The sequence below is a fragment of the Phoenix dactylifera genome, chromosome 9, assembly GCF_051530095.1.
Source record: "Phoenix dactylifera cultivar Ajwa chromosome 9, Ajwa_hap1_PhDact_Kaust_v1.1, whole genome shotgun sequence".
NCBI lineage: Eukaryota > Viridiplantae > Streptophyta > Magnoliopsida > Arecales > Arecaceae > Phoenix > Phoenix dactylifera.
In genome coordinates, this window is record NC_143198.1 from 24,314,076 (window position 1) to 24,333,218 (window position 19,143).

Genomic DNA, 19,143 nt, shown 5'->3' on the forward strand with positions numbered 1-19,143 from the left:
TCTCCTCCTAAGAAATTGTGGAGGAAAATCTTGTAAATTTATGAAGCCTATAGTCATGACATGGTATTGCAGATTCTCAGTTATGATCCTACCTTACTGTTCCTTCCCAGATTATCTCTAATCCCCTTTTAGTTTGGGTGAATTAGTGAACATGTATTTTGCCACACCTTTCTCCCTTTTTTGACACCTCATGCTATAAGACCTCTTCATTGTAATGTGTACTGGGCTGTCCTGAAGAAAAGAGACATTGATACTGCCCCAGCAGTTTGGTTGTATTTGTGTGTGCTGGGAAGGCTTAACATGTATGTGAGTTCCGTTGACCCTTGATTTCATCCAGGTTGATTTGCTGAATTCTGATTGAATTTGGCTGGAAATAGAATTTAAAAAATACATGCAGTTATCTGCTCATTTTCTTTATCTGCTCATTTTGATACAGCAACTCAATTACAAGAAAGAAAGCATTAGTCATGGTTGATTAGTCTTAAATTGTTTTTGAAAGCAGAGCGAAAGGAGAAGCAACTGAGTTCTCCATCTCTTTCGATGAATTTAAATTCGAGGAATGAGGTGGTTAAGTGGTGTAGATCTAGTTTTTGAGGATTGAATTTACAGTTGTTTGGATCTGATTTTGATTATTGAGAAAAAACCACATTCCAGAAATCTTCTAGTATCTTGTTGCAAATTGGCAAGAAGAATTGGATTTTTGACCAAAGGGAAAAATCCAGCCCTAGAACGAAGTAAATCTTTGAAAGAAATACAGACAAATTGAAGAAATGAGATATGAAATCTTATTGCTGCAGCAAGATGAAAAAAAACAGCAGCATACTCCCCCTTATAAACCTAAACAACCTCCAGTAATAAATCAATGAACAATACATATCTCTTGAGATTCAATGGCTACAAGTAAAGGATGGGAAAAGAAAAATGTATGGGCCTGCTAAGAGAGAAGATTAAAACGATATAGTGGGCACTTGCCCCTCATTCTTTCCTTCTGTATTTCCCTCAAAGTCTAATGACATGTATGGGTTGGCATCAATGGAGTTACTATTTACATTTCAAACACACACGTAGACACTTATTGTGTATACTTGTGCGATCCTCTTGTATAGGATCTAGAGAATTGGACAATTCATATATTTTTAAGGCCTACAGTTATATTGTGGATTTGTGGGACAGAATGAGAACTTGGAGTATCATCTTTAGTGGACAAATTCCGGTGCCAATACTGTCAAAGCATACATTGCGGCTAGACATTCTGCCTCACTTCTGTTTGATAGTTTTGCTTGGATAGTCCCTCCCCTCAGGAAGTATACGTAGGAGAGTTAGTTGGTCCTTCAGTCATAGTCAACGGATAAGAGGTAAACCCGCCTTAAAAAGATATAATAAGTAATAGATCAGCCTTTCTAATTTGCCATGGACGAAATTGGCCCAGACAAAGAACTCCTATGGATCTCTGAAATGCTGAAGTGAGTTTAGAACAGGACTGATAAGGTCCTTTTTTATTTAAGCTTCAGTTTATTAAAACCAATTTTTTTCTTTCTTTCAAATGAGTTGGCTTGAGGCCTTCCTTTGTAAAAACCCAATTCAGACTTGACTATTGCCTGCAGGTTTAGGCCTATTTTAAAAGCCCATTTGCTTGCTATTTTGGTCCCTTTGAAGTCCAAAACTTCCTTCCCTATGGCTTCGAGAAGGGTAGGGGTCTTTCTCTAAACCTTGCAGCTGACAAATGTTGTAAATAGCCCTTCTCTTCTATTGTAAGCAATTCTTGGTTCATCGTTCCTAACCCTTCTTCTGTATTTCACGTGTAGATCTTGCCATCAGCAAGGCTTGTCAGCAAGCTTGTTGCACTTACTTTTCCATAGTTGTTTTAACACTATTCTGCTCTGCCATAGCACCTCTTCAATGAGAAATCAAAATGTAAAGGCGATGCTGCTAAGCTTCTCACCCTTGGAAGAATTCAGATGTTCGGCATCCCTCTTGTGAGGCACTTTCTAAGCAGTCTGCAGTTTCGTCCCCGAATAACAACTCCTCCGAGGAAGCGAGGACCTTCTTCGATCAATCTTGTGACCAGGACCTGACAACCTTTTTGCGACTATGTTGGCTCAATCTGCAAACCTTCCTATGAATACGTTGGCCCAACCCACAAGGTTGTGATCTGTATGTCCACAACTAATTTTCTACTTTCAGCGTGTTAGATATGCAAATATTTGCGAGACTTAATGGACAACAAGACAAATTGATTAGGCGGTTAGATTCTTTCCTGCAACTTTGAGAGATATCACCAATGATTTGTACGTAGATCTCAAGGAATAAGTCCTTTCTTTTTCTTGGTCGGATTGTTGTACAAAATTGGAAACAAAATTCCGCCTCTTACGTAATGACGCTCGAAAAGAGTACGCACGCTATGGCAACACGTCGACTCTCCCCCGCTTGCTGCTTGCTGATCTCGACTCGATCGGAGAGGTTGGATTTATAGGATCGGTAGCAACTAAGAGTTCGGAGGGCCTAGAAGAACTTTTCTTGACTCCCTGCTTTAGTTTTTAGGCTTTTTTTTCATTCGATTGAATCGAAACTAGAGAGAGAGAAGATCTCCTCCTGCCTATCATGACCTGGGACCACAGATTCAACGTGTTGTTCACTCCGATCCCCTAACTTCCGGAGTGGGATGGGCATGAAATTTAGTAGTTGACTCAAGCCCTACATTCGATCCGAAGACTTTCACAATTTAGGGATGACTCGATCTGCCACACCTGACTGAAGAAGCCTTCCTGGGCCTAGCAGCTAATGCTTCCGAACATGGAAAGGATTAGAAAGATTCGAATTTCATGCACCCCTCTGGTAAAGATTTGTCGTCAAACCCTCCAACTCGAGATGTTTGGAAAAATAGTAGGAAATGCGACTGGGATCAACTATGGCGTAGTAGCTACGGATTGGAAATCAATGGATTCGAAAACAGTGTCTTGACTTAACCGGAAAGATAAGCCAATCAATTCGAGAGGTAGTAGAGTACCTGTTGTTGATTAACCGGCTGTCTTACCTCAGGAGTCGATGTAGGAGGAGATGTTTTACCTATCACGGAAATGAATTGATCTATTAACAGGCTTTGCATTGCAACCATGAATTTCCTAAAATCCCTTCTTTGAGTCGTTAATCGATCCCTATCATAGGGAATTTTTCTTTCGTTCTGGAGGTTTCAAAATCGGAAGTTGAAAAGCAAAGAAGAAAGAAGGCAGTTAGCGAGCCGTAGGCGAGCGAGGAAGATAACCCTGACTTTTGTTGGGTCAACAACCCTCTATATATCCTCGTAACGTTTAGTCTTTCAGTTGGAAAGGCATATAAGAAAAATCTTTTTTTTTAGAAGAAGAATTTTCTCCTTATTTCGGATAGTATTTATGGTTCTACCTTTTTCTCAGCAATTGGCTTCCATGGTTTTCATGTGATTATATGTACTCTTTTCTTGATCATATGTGGTATTCGCCAATATCTTGGTCATCTGACCAAGGAGCATCACGTTGGCTTTGAAGCAGCTGCATGGTACTAGCATTTTGTAGATGTGGTTCGGTTATTCCCATTTGTCTCTATCTATTGGTGGGGAGGTATATGAAAGAACGAAAAAGTGGATTGAGGAATGAAAGCTCGAAGACAAAGAGAACTGGGCTTTTCCAAAGAATTACTGCAGCTTTCCCACCCCCTTTATTCAAAAAAATAAGTTGACTACTTCTCTACAAAATCTCTCTGTATTCTGGCACATAAAATAGGGATCGAAGAGATTATGGCAGATTATGTTCCCCAAGAAATGGCCCGACAATGGATCTTGGTCGATTTTCAATTTTCCTTTTCCTCGTAATCAAAGATGTTTTTTTTGTTTGGATCGTTTTTCTTCTCCGAACAAAAAAAATCAAAGAACCTAATAGATCGACTAATCCTTGGCTGCTACAAAACATATTGGCCTTGCGTTGTGGAGAATCCTTGTGGCTAGGAAACAAATTTTTAGAATGTGGGCATTCTAACGACATTAAAACTATATTGACATTCATCCATTATGCTACTGTCTCTTGGCAGTTCTCTTTATATGGTTTGGTAGTTTTAGTAAGAACAATTTTATTTTGTAGCTTTTTATATGTTATTTTGTTGTAATCTTAATGATGGTATGCCATATTTCCACAGGTTCATCATGGAAAACTTAGTGAAGCTGATGCACGTAGATACTTTCAGCAACTCGTTGATGGGGTAGACTATTGCCATAGTAAGGGAGTCTACCATCGAGATTTGAAGGTGATGCATGATGAGTTAAGTACGATATTGTGCCTGTGGTCTTTTGTGAATTTACTAAATTGATTTTGTTTTATATACAGCCTGAAAATCTCCTCCTTGATTCACAAGGAAATCTGAAAATTTCAGACTTTGGTCTTAGTGCTGTGTCTGCACAGGTCTCTTTCTTTCTTTCTGTCTCCCTTTTTTTGAAGTACATACATGTCTATTACATATTTATTCTATGTTGCTTGATTTGATTATCTGCATATAGGGAGTTAGCCTTCTGCATACTACATGTGGAACTCCGAACTATGTGGCACCGGAGGTATTCATCTTGAAAATTTCTGTTCACACATCTACTAATTTAGATAACTGGATTATGCTTCAACCTATCCTGAATATAAGTCACTTACACATCTCTTGCTTGTAACCGATTCTATCAACTACATGTCTTCTTTATTTCTTGATAATGATGGGAGATATACAACTTTCTGGAGCTCATAAGTTGTGTATGTGTGTATGGATGTGTGTGAATGCATACATTTGCGTGTTTACCTGTATGAATGTGCATATGCACATAGATTATCGGATCGGACTATATTATTCAAAGGAGAATGCAATCCTTTGTAATGTTGTATATTTAATATCCGAGCAGATTAAGGGAATTTGGTAATTTTTTGGTACATGAGCAAAAGCAATGTCATTCCGAAGGTTTAAAATACCAGTGTCGAGACCTTACCGGTATTTAATTAAGATGATTCAGTATTGTGCAAACTCCTAAAACAATCCTATGTCTTGGTACCATGCTCTTTTTTTTTTTTTTTTTTTTTACTTTTCAAATTTTTAACTTAAACAATTTTTTTAGTGAACATTTATTTGTTTTTCAATGGTCAAGTGGTTTGAAGAATATGGGGTGTATGCTGCCAATGCCAGTACCGACGCCCATGGTTTCTATAATATTTAAAAAATTACTGACAAATATAAGTAAAACAATACTTATCAATCATATTATATATGATAGAATCATGAGTCTAGTAAAATCATCCAACTCACTTCTAATCATGCAACAAATTAGCAGCAGGTGCACACATGCTACAAATTTTTCTCCCAAACTTATTTTCATATTATTTTAAATACTTAATTTAATCCAAAAATAATATAATTTTATAAAAATAAAATATATTTTTAAAAAAAGATAGTTGTAGGGTCATGCCCAACCTACAACATATTCGAATATCATGCCAAATAGAAAATTTTGGCATGAATTCCCTTGTTTTTCTTTGTTTGTTTGGCCAATTAATGGTGAAAAAAGTGGGGATTATGAAGACTGATTGGATGGATGATGTTTTTGGCATCGAGGAAGGTGGATCACATCAAGGATAGTCGATTCTACCATCCTTCCCTTCTCCTTTCTCTTCTCCCTCTCTCTTATTCCCTCTCCCTCTCCCTCTCCCTCTCCCTCTCTCTCCCCCTCTGTCTTTTCTCAATTCCCACCTGCAACAAACTTGTGACCAAAGCAAAGGAAAAGAGAGTCGTGGCCCCCTAAGCTCTCTTTCTCTTTTTTCTTTTCGAATCGGGCAATCATATCTCGGTTGTGCTCAGTACTAGCTTAATTAGCCTAGGTATTGGTGGGTCTTGTCAGGCTTTTGGCCAGGATGGGTGGGACATCCCAATCTAGTTAAGGATCAACTTCATCATACCAGTCGTATTTTCTCGTTAGAATGATATGGTTTCCACTGTACCCTCCTGTTTTAGCAAGTCCTTGATCCTTGTCATTCCTCTATCAATATTTTAAGTCTTTCCAAAGATCATGCCAAACATTTGAAGTTTTGAACAATCCTTTTGCAATTGGCAAGAATAACAGTGCTCAAAATATATTATATGGTTAAACTCATCATGGAACAATATAGTTCTATTATTAATTCTTTTATAGACATCTCTAGACCTTACTTTCTTAAATATCTTTAACACAATTGTTTTGAAACTCCAACAAAAAGGTAAATCCGTCCTAATCCATGCAAACTTTTTTATCCTATGACTTCGGTCATTTCTTGAACCATCATTATAGTTGATCTAGTTACTTCAACATAAGTTTCAACTAAGATCCAAAATGTTTCATTCTCCATCACATATAAACATTGTAATTCAGTTTGCTGATAAGAACTAAGAAATCACATGATGGTAGTTTCCTTTATCTTCCGAGTAAGAATATTGATCAGCCCCAATACATTCTGTTGAGGAAAGCCTTGGTGAAAAGCTACAAGGTTTAGAAGATATGCAGAATTGGCATTTGATTTTACAATTTCCTTTTTTGAAAAAAATCTTAGATAAAGTTGAAATGCATTAGTTGGAATCCTGGATTATTTGTACAACATTCATGTTTATCATAGTTGGGTACCCAACCATTTGCTTAATTTAAGCCTTAGTTTTTTGAAAATAAATTGACTTGTTGTTCAATTTTGTTAGTAAAAACTTTCATTTTCTGCATATGGATTTTTTTGCCTCATTTGTTGTACTGGTATGAGCAATGTAGCTTCATAAATGCATGTCTTGCAACAGGTACTTAGTCACAAGGGTTATGATGGTGCTGTTGCTGATACTTGGTCATGTGGAGTTATTCTTTATGTTTTAATGGCTGGATATCTTCCATTTGATGAGGTTGATTTAACTACCCTCTACAACAAGGTAAGTCATTCTTTGTAGCTATGATTAGTGTTCTAATGGATTTATTAATCAAATAAACCTCTTATGAACTCCCATGCGAAGTAACATACATTCTCCAATTGGCTTGTCAAAAGTGATCATTAATATTGAATTCTAATCTATGTTGAAACATATCAGCATTTAAGATTTCTTCATAGCTTTATCATTCCAATAGGGATGGCAATTGGGTCAGGTCGGACTAGATAAGGATTGGGTCATAAATTTTTCAAACTGAACCTGACCTTTTTATCAAACAGGTCAAAAATCCAAACCCGAACCTAATCATTTTATTAAACAAGTAACCTAACTCGATCTACGATGGTTTGAATCAAGTTAAACAGGCTAAATGGGTTAAGCATTGTCACCCCTACATTCCAATGATAAAGCCAAGAAATTTAAAGGCATGTTTGGCTATACCTATAGGACTGGGCTGAAACTCCTATAGGATTCAAGGATTGGGTCGTCCATTTAAGCATAGTTCTGTATCAACCAAACTCCACTCAGCCCAAATCCTATGGGAAGAAAAAAAAGACCTCCATAAGTCTTTTTTTTCTTCCTATAGCCTAAAGGCTAGGATCGGGCTGGTTTGGACAGGCTCTTAGAAAATGCAAGCTAGATAGACTAACAGGCCCGATTTCTACAGGATTTTCAGTCCAATCCTGTAGAAATATCTAAACATGCCCTAAATTAATTATTTCTACTCTTTCACCCCCTCCCTCCTTAGATAAGCTTACACTACATGGTATAAATTGTCAATTGATACTTATGCCAAATCTTACATTTAATAATTGTGTCTAATGCTAATGCTAATATGGAACTATGGGTTGTCAGGGGTCAAGTCGAGCTTGGGTTGGGTCAAGTCGAGCTTGGGTTGGGTCAAGTTAGGACTATAATATATGAGACCCTGAGTTGACCACCATGATCCCATTTGAGTCATCTGACCCATAACTTAATATAATTTATAAGGTATAATCCTTGACAAGCCCAATTAACCTATCTAACTCAATTGTCACCACTCTTTATGATTTTTCAAGATGAATTTAGCAATTAATATTGAAAAAAGATCAACCACCCAGGCGATCCTTATAAAAGGTCATGAGCAAGGTATGCCAAACTGGGCCGAACCGCTTGGTTCACCCCTTACCAAACCGAACTGGTGCGGAACCGGATTGGTTGAGCCCTATTTTTTGGAAAAGATCATGAACCGCTCTGGATTGGGCAGCTTGGAGCGGAACCGGTGCGAACTGCACGGTTCGCATCGATTTGGACCGGTTCGGGCCTCCCATCTCTTTAAAGGCTTAAAATTGGTTTGTTGGGCTAAGAATGAACTTTTTGGTTCATTCCGTATTGAATCGATACCGTACTGAAATGGTAGTTGACCAGTAGGGGTTCTGGTACCAGTTTGGCTAACCTTGGTCATGAGTTAATCCAACCTATACTATCTCAACCATGGACTGCCGAACCGGTATCGATAGGCGTATCGGTGGCCTATTGGACCAATTTGAGTCGTACCGAACCGGTACCACTAGTTCAAGCGGGTTTCAGCTACCGCGCAGTTTTTTTGGGAGTTCTCTTTTGGATCTTTTTCTATAAATTTAAGTTTAATTTGATTTTTTTTTATTTTCTTGATATTATTTTCATGTTTTTTGATGTTTCTATGTTTAGGGTTTAAGCTAGATGATGCATCTTATTACTTCCAATCCAAATGATGCAAATCATAAAATAAACAACATAAAATATCTTCAAATTAAGATACATCCAATTGTATAATTTTAAAGCACTCTCGGATATCTAAAATTGGGATGAGTGGCGATGGCTCTCGTAGATATCCGGATCATAAGTATAGTCAGGAGGAGGCAGATCAACCCACGTCTCTATCCAAGTGGCGTTGTAGTCTTGTATGCTCATCCCAGAAGGAATGCGCACCGGATTATAAGAACTCTCGGATCTCTCGCTTAAGCTCGGGCTCTAAGAGGTGTCTTCTGACTGTGGAGGGGCCCATCCGAATATAGCGGCAGCAAAATTCAACTCGTGAGATGCTTCGGGCTGCGTAGGATAGTAGCCACTTGAAGATGCCTCCGACGTACTATATCTATATTCGTATCCGTATGGATCCTGAGCTGTCTGAGGCTGCAGATAATAAAATTCAGTATATGACTCAGAACCTGATACGTCTATGGATCCTACTCCACATGTGAGGTCATCTGCAGTTGCATTCTGTCCTTCTGAATGACCTCAAGAAGTCCGTCTTCTATATGCAATGGGATCCTCGTGGGCTCTATAAGATGGTTGACCGTGGTCCGTATCCTATACAGCATGTGTAAATTGGAACTCACTGGTGTATTGAAGACCAGCCTCTGGCTGTGTCACATAAGCAGTACCATATTATCCTCCACTTCCTCCATGACTAGCAGATTCATCACCACCAGAACCGTCATTGCTGTTGCTCCATGTCTCCTCGACACTCCATTGGGGCTCTTTGTTTTTCTTTCTTAGTTTGCTGGGCAGTATCTGCCTTCTTACTCTTCGTGCCCTTTTCTGTTTGGTTGTCGCCCTGCTGACCGAGTCGACTGGGTATCGTAGTGTCCTCGTTGGAGCATCTCTCGATCATCTCTCTAAGAGGGTGTCCCGTTCCAGTCATGTGGTGACTGGCTTTTCTGTGGCTGTGGCTGTGGCTGTGGCTGATCAGTTAGAGTGCGTGAAATATTGCGCCCAACCCATTGCTTTAGATCAACGCTAGCCTCGTTGGCTATGAAGTCGGCCGGTCGTGGAGGCTATTTTGGCTTGTCAAGTTCTGGCTCCTACTGTTGGCCTACAAGCCAGCTGACTATAGGATCATCATCATCATCGTCGAAAGCCCTATATATCGAATCTGCATACTTGAGTTCCACTTTCTCGTGAATGCATTTTAGCCTCAACTGCAGATTGTAGTACACATATACAAGGCTATTGAGGTGCTTATGTGTCTAACGGTTTCTCTACTTGCTGTGGATGAAGGCAAAGGTGAACCAGTTGCATTCATAGCCACTCGAGAAGATTCTTTGGGAGAGAATCTAGATAGCTATCCGCTTAAGATTTTTTGCGGACACCCCAAAATAAATCCACCATTCAGCTGCATAAATATTGAAGAAAAATGGATATTAGTACCATATTAGTAAACTTCTAATGTCAGGTGAATGTCCTCCTGATGCATAACGTACCTGGATTCATGGTTGTCTTACTCACGACAGCTGCTCGTTGTCTAAAGCTGCTACTGCCCTCTCTAAATAATTTAGTCTATGAATAAGAAGCGTGTTGTACTATGTTAACAATAAAAGATACCGGTAAACTTACACATGCTACTAAAGTTAAGTTACTTCTTCTAGACAGGGCCACAACTTTTGAATCAGGCTCCATCTTGTAAATGACATTACGCAGAGCCACTAGAAATTCATCCATACCAATTCTAGGTTCATTGTACTGGAACCGGAGGTTCAAATAGTATGTTGCATATAGAGGAGATTGTCTTTGTAAAATTATACAAGTACAGGAGCAGCCTAATTTTTAATGTTCTTGCTTACCTGCTAGATGTAAGTCTCTGCCCATTGGTAGTCCTATTGCCGCTCAATGATGTTGATGTACTTTTAGGCATGGGTTGGATTTGCCTTCATGATCTGAGCCTTTGCTCTCTCTATCATGTGATATAAGAAGCCCATCTGAGGGTATTTCTCGCTATCCACGGTCCGCGATATTTCATATAATGGTTTGATAGCCTTGACTATCGCAGTGGCCCACTGCCAAAATGTTTGTCTCATCACCAAGTCTTTCAACTTGCTCCCTTCAGTGCCGACCTGGGCATATCTATATTTTTGCCATTCGGGACTGACAAACATCTAATGTAGAGCTCCATTTTTCTCGAGAAAGCTATCAAATGCAATGTAGTTGGTAGCAAATCGTGTGATTTCTGGTCTCAGAATCTCTCCTGCAAACTTTTTCATCAATAAAAGAATTCAGGTATGGTGATAAATGTACCTAGTGATGCGTTGGGTTGTCTCCATCGTATGTTGCATCCTATGTATCTTCTCAATGTCCATCAGCATGAGGTCGATACAATGTGCAACACATGGGGTCTAAAAAATATGTGGGCGCTGCTCTATCAAGATCTCTCCGGCGGTCTTATATTGCGGACCATTATTAGTGACGACCTGCAAGACATTTTCGTCTCCTACCTGATCAATTATCTCCTCTATAAGTTTGAGGATGTACGTGGAGTCATGCACCTGATCCGAAGCATCAACTGACTTGTGGAAGAAGGCCTTCGTATCACAGTATGTCAGAAAGTCGATCATGCTCCGCTTGGTAGGACCGGTCCAACCATCACACATCACAGTCATTCTATATGTGGGCCACTTGCTCTTGTAAGAGGCAATCCATTTCTCTAGCTCCTCCTTATTGCGGTGAGAAGCTTACTGTAGATGTTCTTTGAGCCTGGAGGATCTACATCGGAACCGGCAGCCTGTATGGCAGAAATGACAGATTTGTAGTACGTATTGTCTGCTATTTTCGCTGGGTTGTGGCTGAAGTAAAACTAGGATCCAATAGCTCACCACATATCCTTCTTCTTATCCTTCTTCAGCATTAAGTCAACTCTCTGCTGCTTCGATTCTCTACTGAAATAGGCATGCAGATCTAAATCATGGATTGACGCTCCCGGTGGAATCAGTCTAAATGACTTCTTTCGGCCACCAAAGGAATTCAGAATGGATGCAATCCGGCCACCGCCTCTGCGGACATCCTCCCTGATTGAGGATGTCCTCATGAACTCTGGATCTTGCCTACAGCTCGCAGAACCAGAATCCGACTCGTAGAACAAGGATCCAAATCGAGCTCTATGCCTGGCCACCTCCTTCTGCTGCCACTAATCATCCAGGCTCGCCTGCATGGCAGCCTGGATCTATTCCTCCTCATCTAGACCTTCGACTTTCTCTGACTTCCTGAAGTGATAGAAAGGTGGCTCTGCCGCTCGGTGTTCCACCTCCGCCTTTTCTTAGCAGCCCTTTTCTTCACTTCTTTGATTTCAGCGAGGTTCTTCCTCATCAATAGCCGAACCTCTAATGGGCATGTGGGGCATGTAGCTACCTCATAAAAATTACCAGCTAAGTACTGCTTCAACCTCATTACCCCTCCTCCCTTGAAGCACTTGTGGCACCAATTGTACTGAAACTGGTGTCGGCCCTCGAGCATTCGCCCATGCTCCTAGCCAATATCAGGCTATAGAGAGTTGGTTTTTCTTGATGGCTCCATTCCTACGAAGACGATATTTTTTTTAATTTTATTATTTATTTTTTTATTTTTTATATTTTTAGTTCAAAAAAATCTTTATTTATTGTAAATTCAAAAAAAGAAGATTTCTACCTCAAAAATTACTTCTGAATTATGTTGAACGTACTACTATTTTTATTTTTTTTCATTTTTAATATATATTTTTATTATATTTTAAATTTAAAATTAATTTTTAAATAATAATATTTTGAATCGGTATTGAATGCACATCCTTCATAGATCTAGATCTACAATATATAAAAAAATCATGCCCAAATCGAAAAAATTGGCATGATTTTTTCTTATTTTGCAATTTTTGAGCTATTTTTTCTAAGCCCCTTAAAAAAAATTGAAGGAAAAAGATAAGAAAAAGAAAACCATACCTTAATTAGCCTTCGCTGGATTTTTTTTGAAAAGAGAAGAACGCTCTCTCACCTCAATTTTTTTTCTCTTGAATCAATTTTGGGAAAGCCTTTTTCAACCTTCCCTTGCCTCGACCGTTCGGCTTTTATAGCCGAACGGGCAAGGCATCGAGAGAGACTGTGGCCAAAATGGCCACAACGTTAAAATGACAGCGCGCGCACTGTAGCCCTTACGGCCACTTTGGGCCACAACGCGTGAGCTGTGGTCACTGAAGGCATACCGGTGCGAACGATCGAGTTCGCCCTTTTCCACAGCTGTACCGGACCGGTCTGGTACGCGTCGGTTCAGCATACCATGATCTCAACCAAATGAAACTCTATCCTCACGACCCAAGCTGCATCGGAACTCTAACCATACCCCTCCATTTAAAAATCATATAAAAATTTGATGCATACATTACCAGACTTGAAAAATTCTTGGCCTATACTTGACCTGAATAAAGTAGGGTTGGGTCAGGTTTCTGGGTCTATTATTGCCGCCCCTCTATGGAACCTTTGGAACCTTTATAACACGACACCCATGAAAATGGTTTCTATTTATTTTATCCTTAAAAATTCCTAAAATAAATAAAAATATGTTGAATGATGAAAATGGGAAATGGAACTAGTCCAAGGGTGAGATGTATCTACATAGAAGATACTACTCAACTTACTTAACAAGCATGTTCATTGAACTATTCCTAAAGCAAAATAAGTGTTGGTACAAGTTCTTTTTACCATTTGGCGAACATCCCAGGATCAATGTCATATGCCAAAGACATCATCTTTTAACTAATGTTAGAGAAGGCGGACACGCGATTCAAATTGACACTTGTTGGATTTAGATAAGAGCGTAGAACCTGGATTTTGGGTCTTGATTTGTGCAAGTCAAAAGTGGAATATGATATTTTGTTAAATATTAAACAGAAAATGAGATTTTGGATATTTTTCTCCTTCCTAGCTATTAATTTAATCACAATTAGCATGTAAGGCGACATTTTCATGTATGCATGGGTCCGTGATTTCCAAGAACATGTAGGATATGTATGTAGAGGAAGAAATGGGCCTTGGCCGGATTTGAGCTGTATATCCTATTGACTCGGGTTAAAAATTAAGGCTCGACTAGATTTTAGGATAGGTTCAGACTTACCCCTAGATCAACCTCATGCCAAAACCATGAATTATTAATTTATGCTAACACTCCTTTTGTTTTTAAATGATATGTCCTAAATATTCATCCAATTTGAATGGAAGCTTGAACTCTTCATCCTACCCTTCCTCACCAGTCACCAGTCTCTTGCACCTCCATCCTTTGGCAACCATCGCCAACCATTTCCTATTAAGCATATGGTTGCTAGCCACCCACCTAAATTGCTCAGTTTAGGTGGCCTCCTCATTCAGTGCTTCATGGGTGCCCCAATCCTCCCACTCAACCTCATTTTTACTACCATTACTGCCAGATCTTTAACACTCTCCTTCATCACCTTCATCTGCTTGGATCGTCTCTCTTGAGCCCAATGTCTTCCTTGACTAGCAAATTCCTAGCACACCTTATTCAAAGCTCAGTCCGCTTCCTTTTCTTTATCAACATATTGGGGATTGTCACCTTGGCTTCCACCCTTTTCATCTCTCTGGATATCTTACCCTTATCTGCGTCTTTGAAATCTTGATTTGGGAGTGGTTATGGAGAAAGAAGGTGTTAATGGGCAAATCAATCCTCCTCTTCCTTACCAAATTGAGTCCATTTGACCCTTGGGCTGGGCTTGGGCTTGCGTTTGGGCCGGCCTTGTGCTTGATCACCTAGAAACTCTTATAGCTTAGGCTGGGCCCAAAGCCCACCTTGATTTATTGGGTGGGTACACACAAGGGGTAGCGTGATCCAACCTGGCCCATTTCCATCCCAACATGTATGTGTACCGTGTAGCAGCTTGAGGACATGAGTTCTTTCAGTAAAAGAATTAGTAACATTGTTGCTAACTAGTTTAATTAGTGTGTACAAAGCATTAGTTATTCTAGAGTCGCTCAACAAGATCATTTAGGTCATCTAAGTTCTGTACTTCTGTAGGCGTATAAGTTATGGTGCCATCAGCAACATTTTTTTTTGTTCCATCCTTCACAAATTTTAAAGACATTATCTCTGTAGTTGACAATGCATTCTGCCATTTACACTCTCCAATCAGTCTCAGTTCTCAAGTAGATTGTTAGGTGGTGGTTGTGTAGGTGGTTTGGACTTCGGAGTATCAAATGCAGTAAGCATAATGAGATCAGGATGAAAAGAGTATACTATTTATTTGGGATTAAAGTTGTATTTTATGTTTTTGGGCTTGTTTCCTTGTACCATCTTTGCTGAATATTGATAACAGAACATACCTCAAGGCTCAAACTCTCAGAAGTTTTAAGTGTATGATATATTCTTCTTTATTCTTTTCTTCAAAATTTGACTAATCTATAGTTCTTATTGGAACGATGCAAATTGGTAATTGCATCTATTGTTCTCCAGAAGTTCACATTCAACTAGTTGGAAATCCTGCTCTCTCTCTCTCTCTCTCCCTTTTTGCGAAAAAAAATCCCTGTTCGCTATTTACTGTACTGTTTCTAGTAAACAGAAGTGTTCTGTCAAATAGTATCTCTTGGACATAATTCTAACCAGCCTTTTTTTCAACAATATTTCATACAGATTGAGAAAGCAGAATTTTCTTGTCCATCTTGGTTTTCCGTTGGTGCAAAATCCCTGATTCATAGAATTCTAGACCCTAACCCTGCTTCTGTAAGTAATAATTATTTTCTTCTATTGTCTTTATCTGTGAGTATTATCAGTTTAATGAATCAACCATGTATCTATATTCTCTATAGAGTTCTTTTTTTGTTATGAAAATTCCTTTAACGGAATTGACTTCTCATGGTATATTCTGCACATAATTGGAAATGTTTTTTTTTTATCTATCAGATTTATCAACCATGTAAATGTCTTGCAATCTTGTCAAAGGGGTTCATTTTCATGGTGCTATGTAACCGCATATAGAATTAGCATGGACTTGCTATGCTGTAGCATGCCAATGATTGACAGGCACCAGTACTGTGGTGTGTCAGATCCAAGAACCGGCACGCAGCTGATACTGTGCTGTATTGACTGTGCCGACCAGCACTTTGATCCATTGTACACATGCATTCTGCTGTACCTGGCATGCTTCCATGCAGAAGCATGGCACATCTCTGTAATTTTGTCGACATGCATAATTTTGCACTTTGTGTTTTTTCATGAGGATAGGTACTATGGCTATTACATGTCATATGAATTTGAACACAGATTATTATTACTATTTTTTCGTCACAGCCATTAAAAGCTCAGTTGGAACGGGGCGTTTACTTCCAACCAAGTGGTTCCAGGTTCGAAACGCGCGGGCGTCGATTAAATTTGGGGACCGAATGCTCCACGCCTGGACACGGGGTCTGGAAGTGCTACTGGTCGGCTGATAGCCTGGGTGGTGCCAGGTGTGACGTACTCACACGGAGGGTCGGGTCGGGTAACCGAGCCGGCTCACGGGTGGGGAGGGTATAAGTAAAATAGGTCGGCGTGCCCAACACACGACCCGGTTTGCCCGCATCGAACATTCTCCTGGCGGGGTGGGGGGCCCAGTGGGGGCTGCTACGCGGGGTTGGGCTTGTCCCTTCCTCCCCCCTGCTCCCTTTTTTCTAGCAAAAAAAAAAAAAAAAAAAAAATAGTTGAATAATCTTTAAATGCTTCCTGATTATTAGGCACTAACATGATTTTTTGAGTTTCTGAATGGGTTATTAATGGTTAAGTAGTTAAAATTTTAATATAGTTTTACAAGGCTTTATGTAAAAGAAATAATCCCTCCCACTGGGACAGTTCATTATTGCCGTAATTCTAGAGTGCTAAATACTATTGCATGGGTAGACATATATAACATGGCATGAACATTCTTGGCACTTTGGAAATTGAATATCTTGCTCACAGGGCTGTCAATGGGGTTGACTTCGACCTTAATCTTGAAGCCAGACCCTGCCTAGGCCTTGGCAATTTTGATTGAAGCCCAAGATTGACTCTACCCTCAAAATAGAGGCCCATGTGCAGCCTGGTCTCAGCTAATTTTGTTAGCGATTCTGCAGAGGTTTAATTTACATGGTTCCATCGCTTTATTTAACAATTCTTATTTTGATTCTATGAGAACTTCTAAGCTCCATTGTCAAAAGATAAGATAACTTGAAATACAACAGAAAATAATAACATACTAGTAAACAATAGCAATATATTTGTAGTAACTAAATGTTAGTTATTTAAATGACACGTATTAAGTGAGTTGGTCTGCACACTTAACTCCTTTTAAATGGAGTTCACAATTTTAAAAGCAATCATAGGCCATCTAAATTGAAGCTCTAAATCATTGAACATAAGCTACAGTATCAGAAATGCCTAAAAGCCAGAATTAATTATTTTGGTGGTCTTTAACCTGCATCAAGGTTGTACAAAAATGAAAGGCATCAATTGCAAAATTATGATAAAAACACATGATAGGGTACATAAACTGAAAATCCATTTTATGGATCATAATCTACACATCTTAAAACATGGGTGGATTTAAATTTAATAAATTTTGATGATTAGATCATAGTAAATTATATTCTCATGCTATTAGAACTATCCATTTTAATATCTACTTGATGATTAGATTAGAGAATATAAAACATATAAATTTTGGTTTCTAAGTATTTTTTATAGTGTAGATCATGTTGAACAGTTTGGATCTTGGATTTAGATAGTCCATCATTGATTTTGAATTGTCCGCTCTTTTTTCAAGAAGTTAATGTAAAGTGTGTAATCCAACTCTTTTTAAATTAAATTCTGCATTTTCTAATGTGTTTCTGGTAGATGTTTTTATATTAGAAACAATGACCAAGCTGAGCCTGTTTATTAAAACCATGTCTTCAAGTCCAATCCACTACCAAACTGCCTATGCCGCGACCTAAAACCTGGCTCTACCAAGTCTGAGTATGCTTAAAATTATGGTCAATCAATGTCTTGAAATTATATCATTCACTGTCTGTGGAAGCAAATAAGTTATAAATTTACCTCCAAATCACTTAATCAAAATGACCTTTCGATTATACGTAGCAGGCTGATGTCTCATCCACATTAAACCTTTATATGAATACTTCAAATGACAGCCCCACTTATATCCCTGAATCATAACTGGGTTAACTATGTTCCATTACCTTAAACTAGACAAAATGGTTCAGTCAAGTGGCTCTTCTTTTATGCGTACATTCCAACATACTCTCACTGCTCCTAATATAATAACAACCTTATATACAAACATTACCTTATTTCTTAAGTAGTGGCTTCAATATGTACACCAAAATTACTTTAGGCCTATTAGCTTAGTCCAACTGCCTCTCACTTATCATATAAATTCGACAAGAACAAGATTCCAGAACTGATCTAAAACGACTATATAAAGATGAAGAGATTAGAAATCACAAAACTATGATTGATTTCCTACGGCAAGGATAGATGGGATTTAGTTTTCAAATAACAAAACAAATTGCTACAGTTTAAGCCTATGAAATAAAACAAGCCCACATAGGAGCAAAGGCTTAGAATGGATCGTGAATCATTAAAACATGCAGTTATCACTTCCAAAATAGGATGCAGGCGATGCATATATACTTCGTGCAGATTTCAGGCCCAAAAGCTTCATCACACTAGTTTTCTCCCTTTTTTTTATATAGTTAATCACCCATTTGCTACTGCTTTTTTTCACCCTCTTTTCTTTACTAGTTCTCTGCTCTGTAGGTTGCTAAAATTTTCTGGGGTAGCAAAAATGGTAGAAAGCGGGCTGCACCCTCCTATATAGAGCTGGTTGATTTTGCTGAGGCATCCAGCCATCATTAGTTAGTAGCAAGGTTTAAGTATGGCCATCTTCGTGTCTGACTTGCAAGCATGAGATCGCTGTTTTAACAATGAGGAGCTTGAAGTGGCAGTTAAACAAGCATGAGGTGGCAGTAAGTATCAGGTGGTGGTTGTAGTAGTGGTAAGAATGATGTGCCAGTGCAAATAAGAATTAGGTAGCAGCAAGTATGCGATGACTGTTCAATAGGTAAGAATGAGGTTTCCTAACACTCTAGTAGTTGCAACCTGGTGCTTGAACCTTTGTAATTTATACTTCTTATTAGTAATTGTATTTTAGTTCTTAGAGTCCTATGCTCCCAAGATATTCCTACACAAGTAATTTTACTTCCAAGTGGGTCCTATGCATACATATCGATACATCCTATAATGTATCTAGTTCAACCCTAGTAGGTATAAATAAGATGCTAGAAAGTGGGGGTATTACAACTGGATGATTATCCTTAGCCCAAGGCTGGTTTAGGCAGGTTAGGCCTATAGGGCTAGCGGGTTGGCTTGCCCATGATTTCGATTGCAATTCTCAAGCCCAGGAATTTGGTTGCATGCTAAAAGAGGTAG

At 38.9% G+C, this 19,143-nt stretch overlaps 1 protein-coding gene across 8 annotated transcripts in view; it reads left to right on the plus strand.

Annotated features, from left to right (window-relative positions):
- The window catches only part of LOC103698261 (CBL-interacting protein kinase 8-like), a 39,119-nt gene that overhangs the window by 4,166 nt on the left and 15,810 nt on the right, over window positions 1-19,143 (plus strand). For 7 of the 8 annotated variants that reach the window (XM_039131752.3, XM_039131755.3, XM_039131750.3 and 4 more), the window contains 5 exons: window positions 4,165-4,272; window positions 4,353-4,427; window positions 4,523-4,576; window positions 6,811-6,936; window positions 15,334-15,423. In XM_039131752.3, coding sequence (XP_038987680.3) covers window positions 4,165-4,272; window positions 4,353-4,427; window positions 4,523-4,576; window positions 6,811-6,936; window positions 15,334-15,423 — 453 coding nt within the window. The remainder of the gene's footprint in view (window positions 1-4,164; window positions 4,273-4,352; window positions 4,428-4,522; window positions 4,577-6,810; window positions 6,937-15,333; window positions 15,424-19,143) is intronic. The other variant, XM_039131758.3, reaches the window with a different exon arrangement.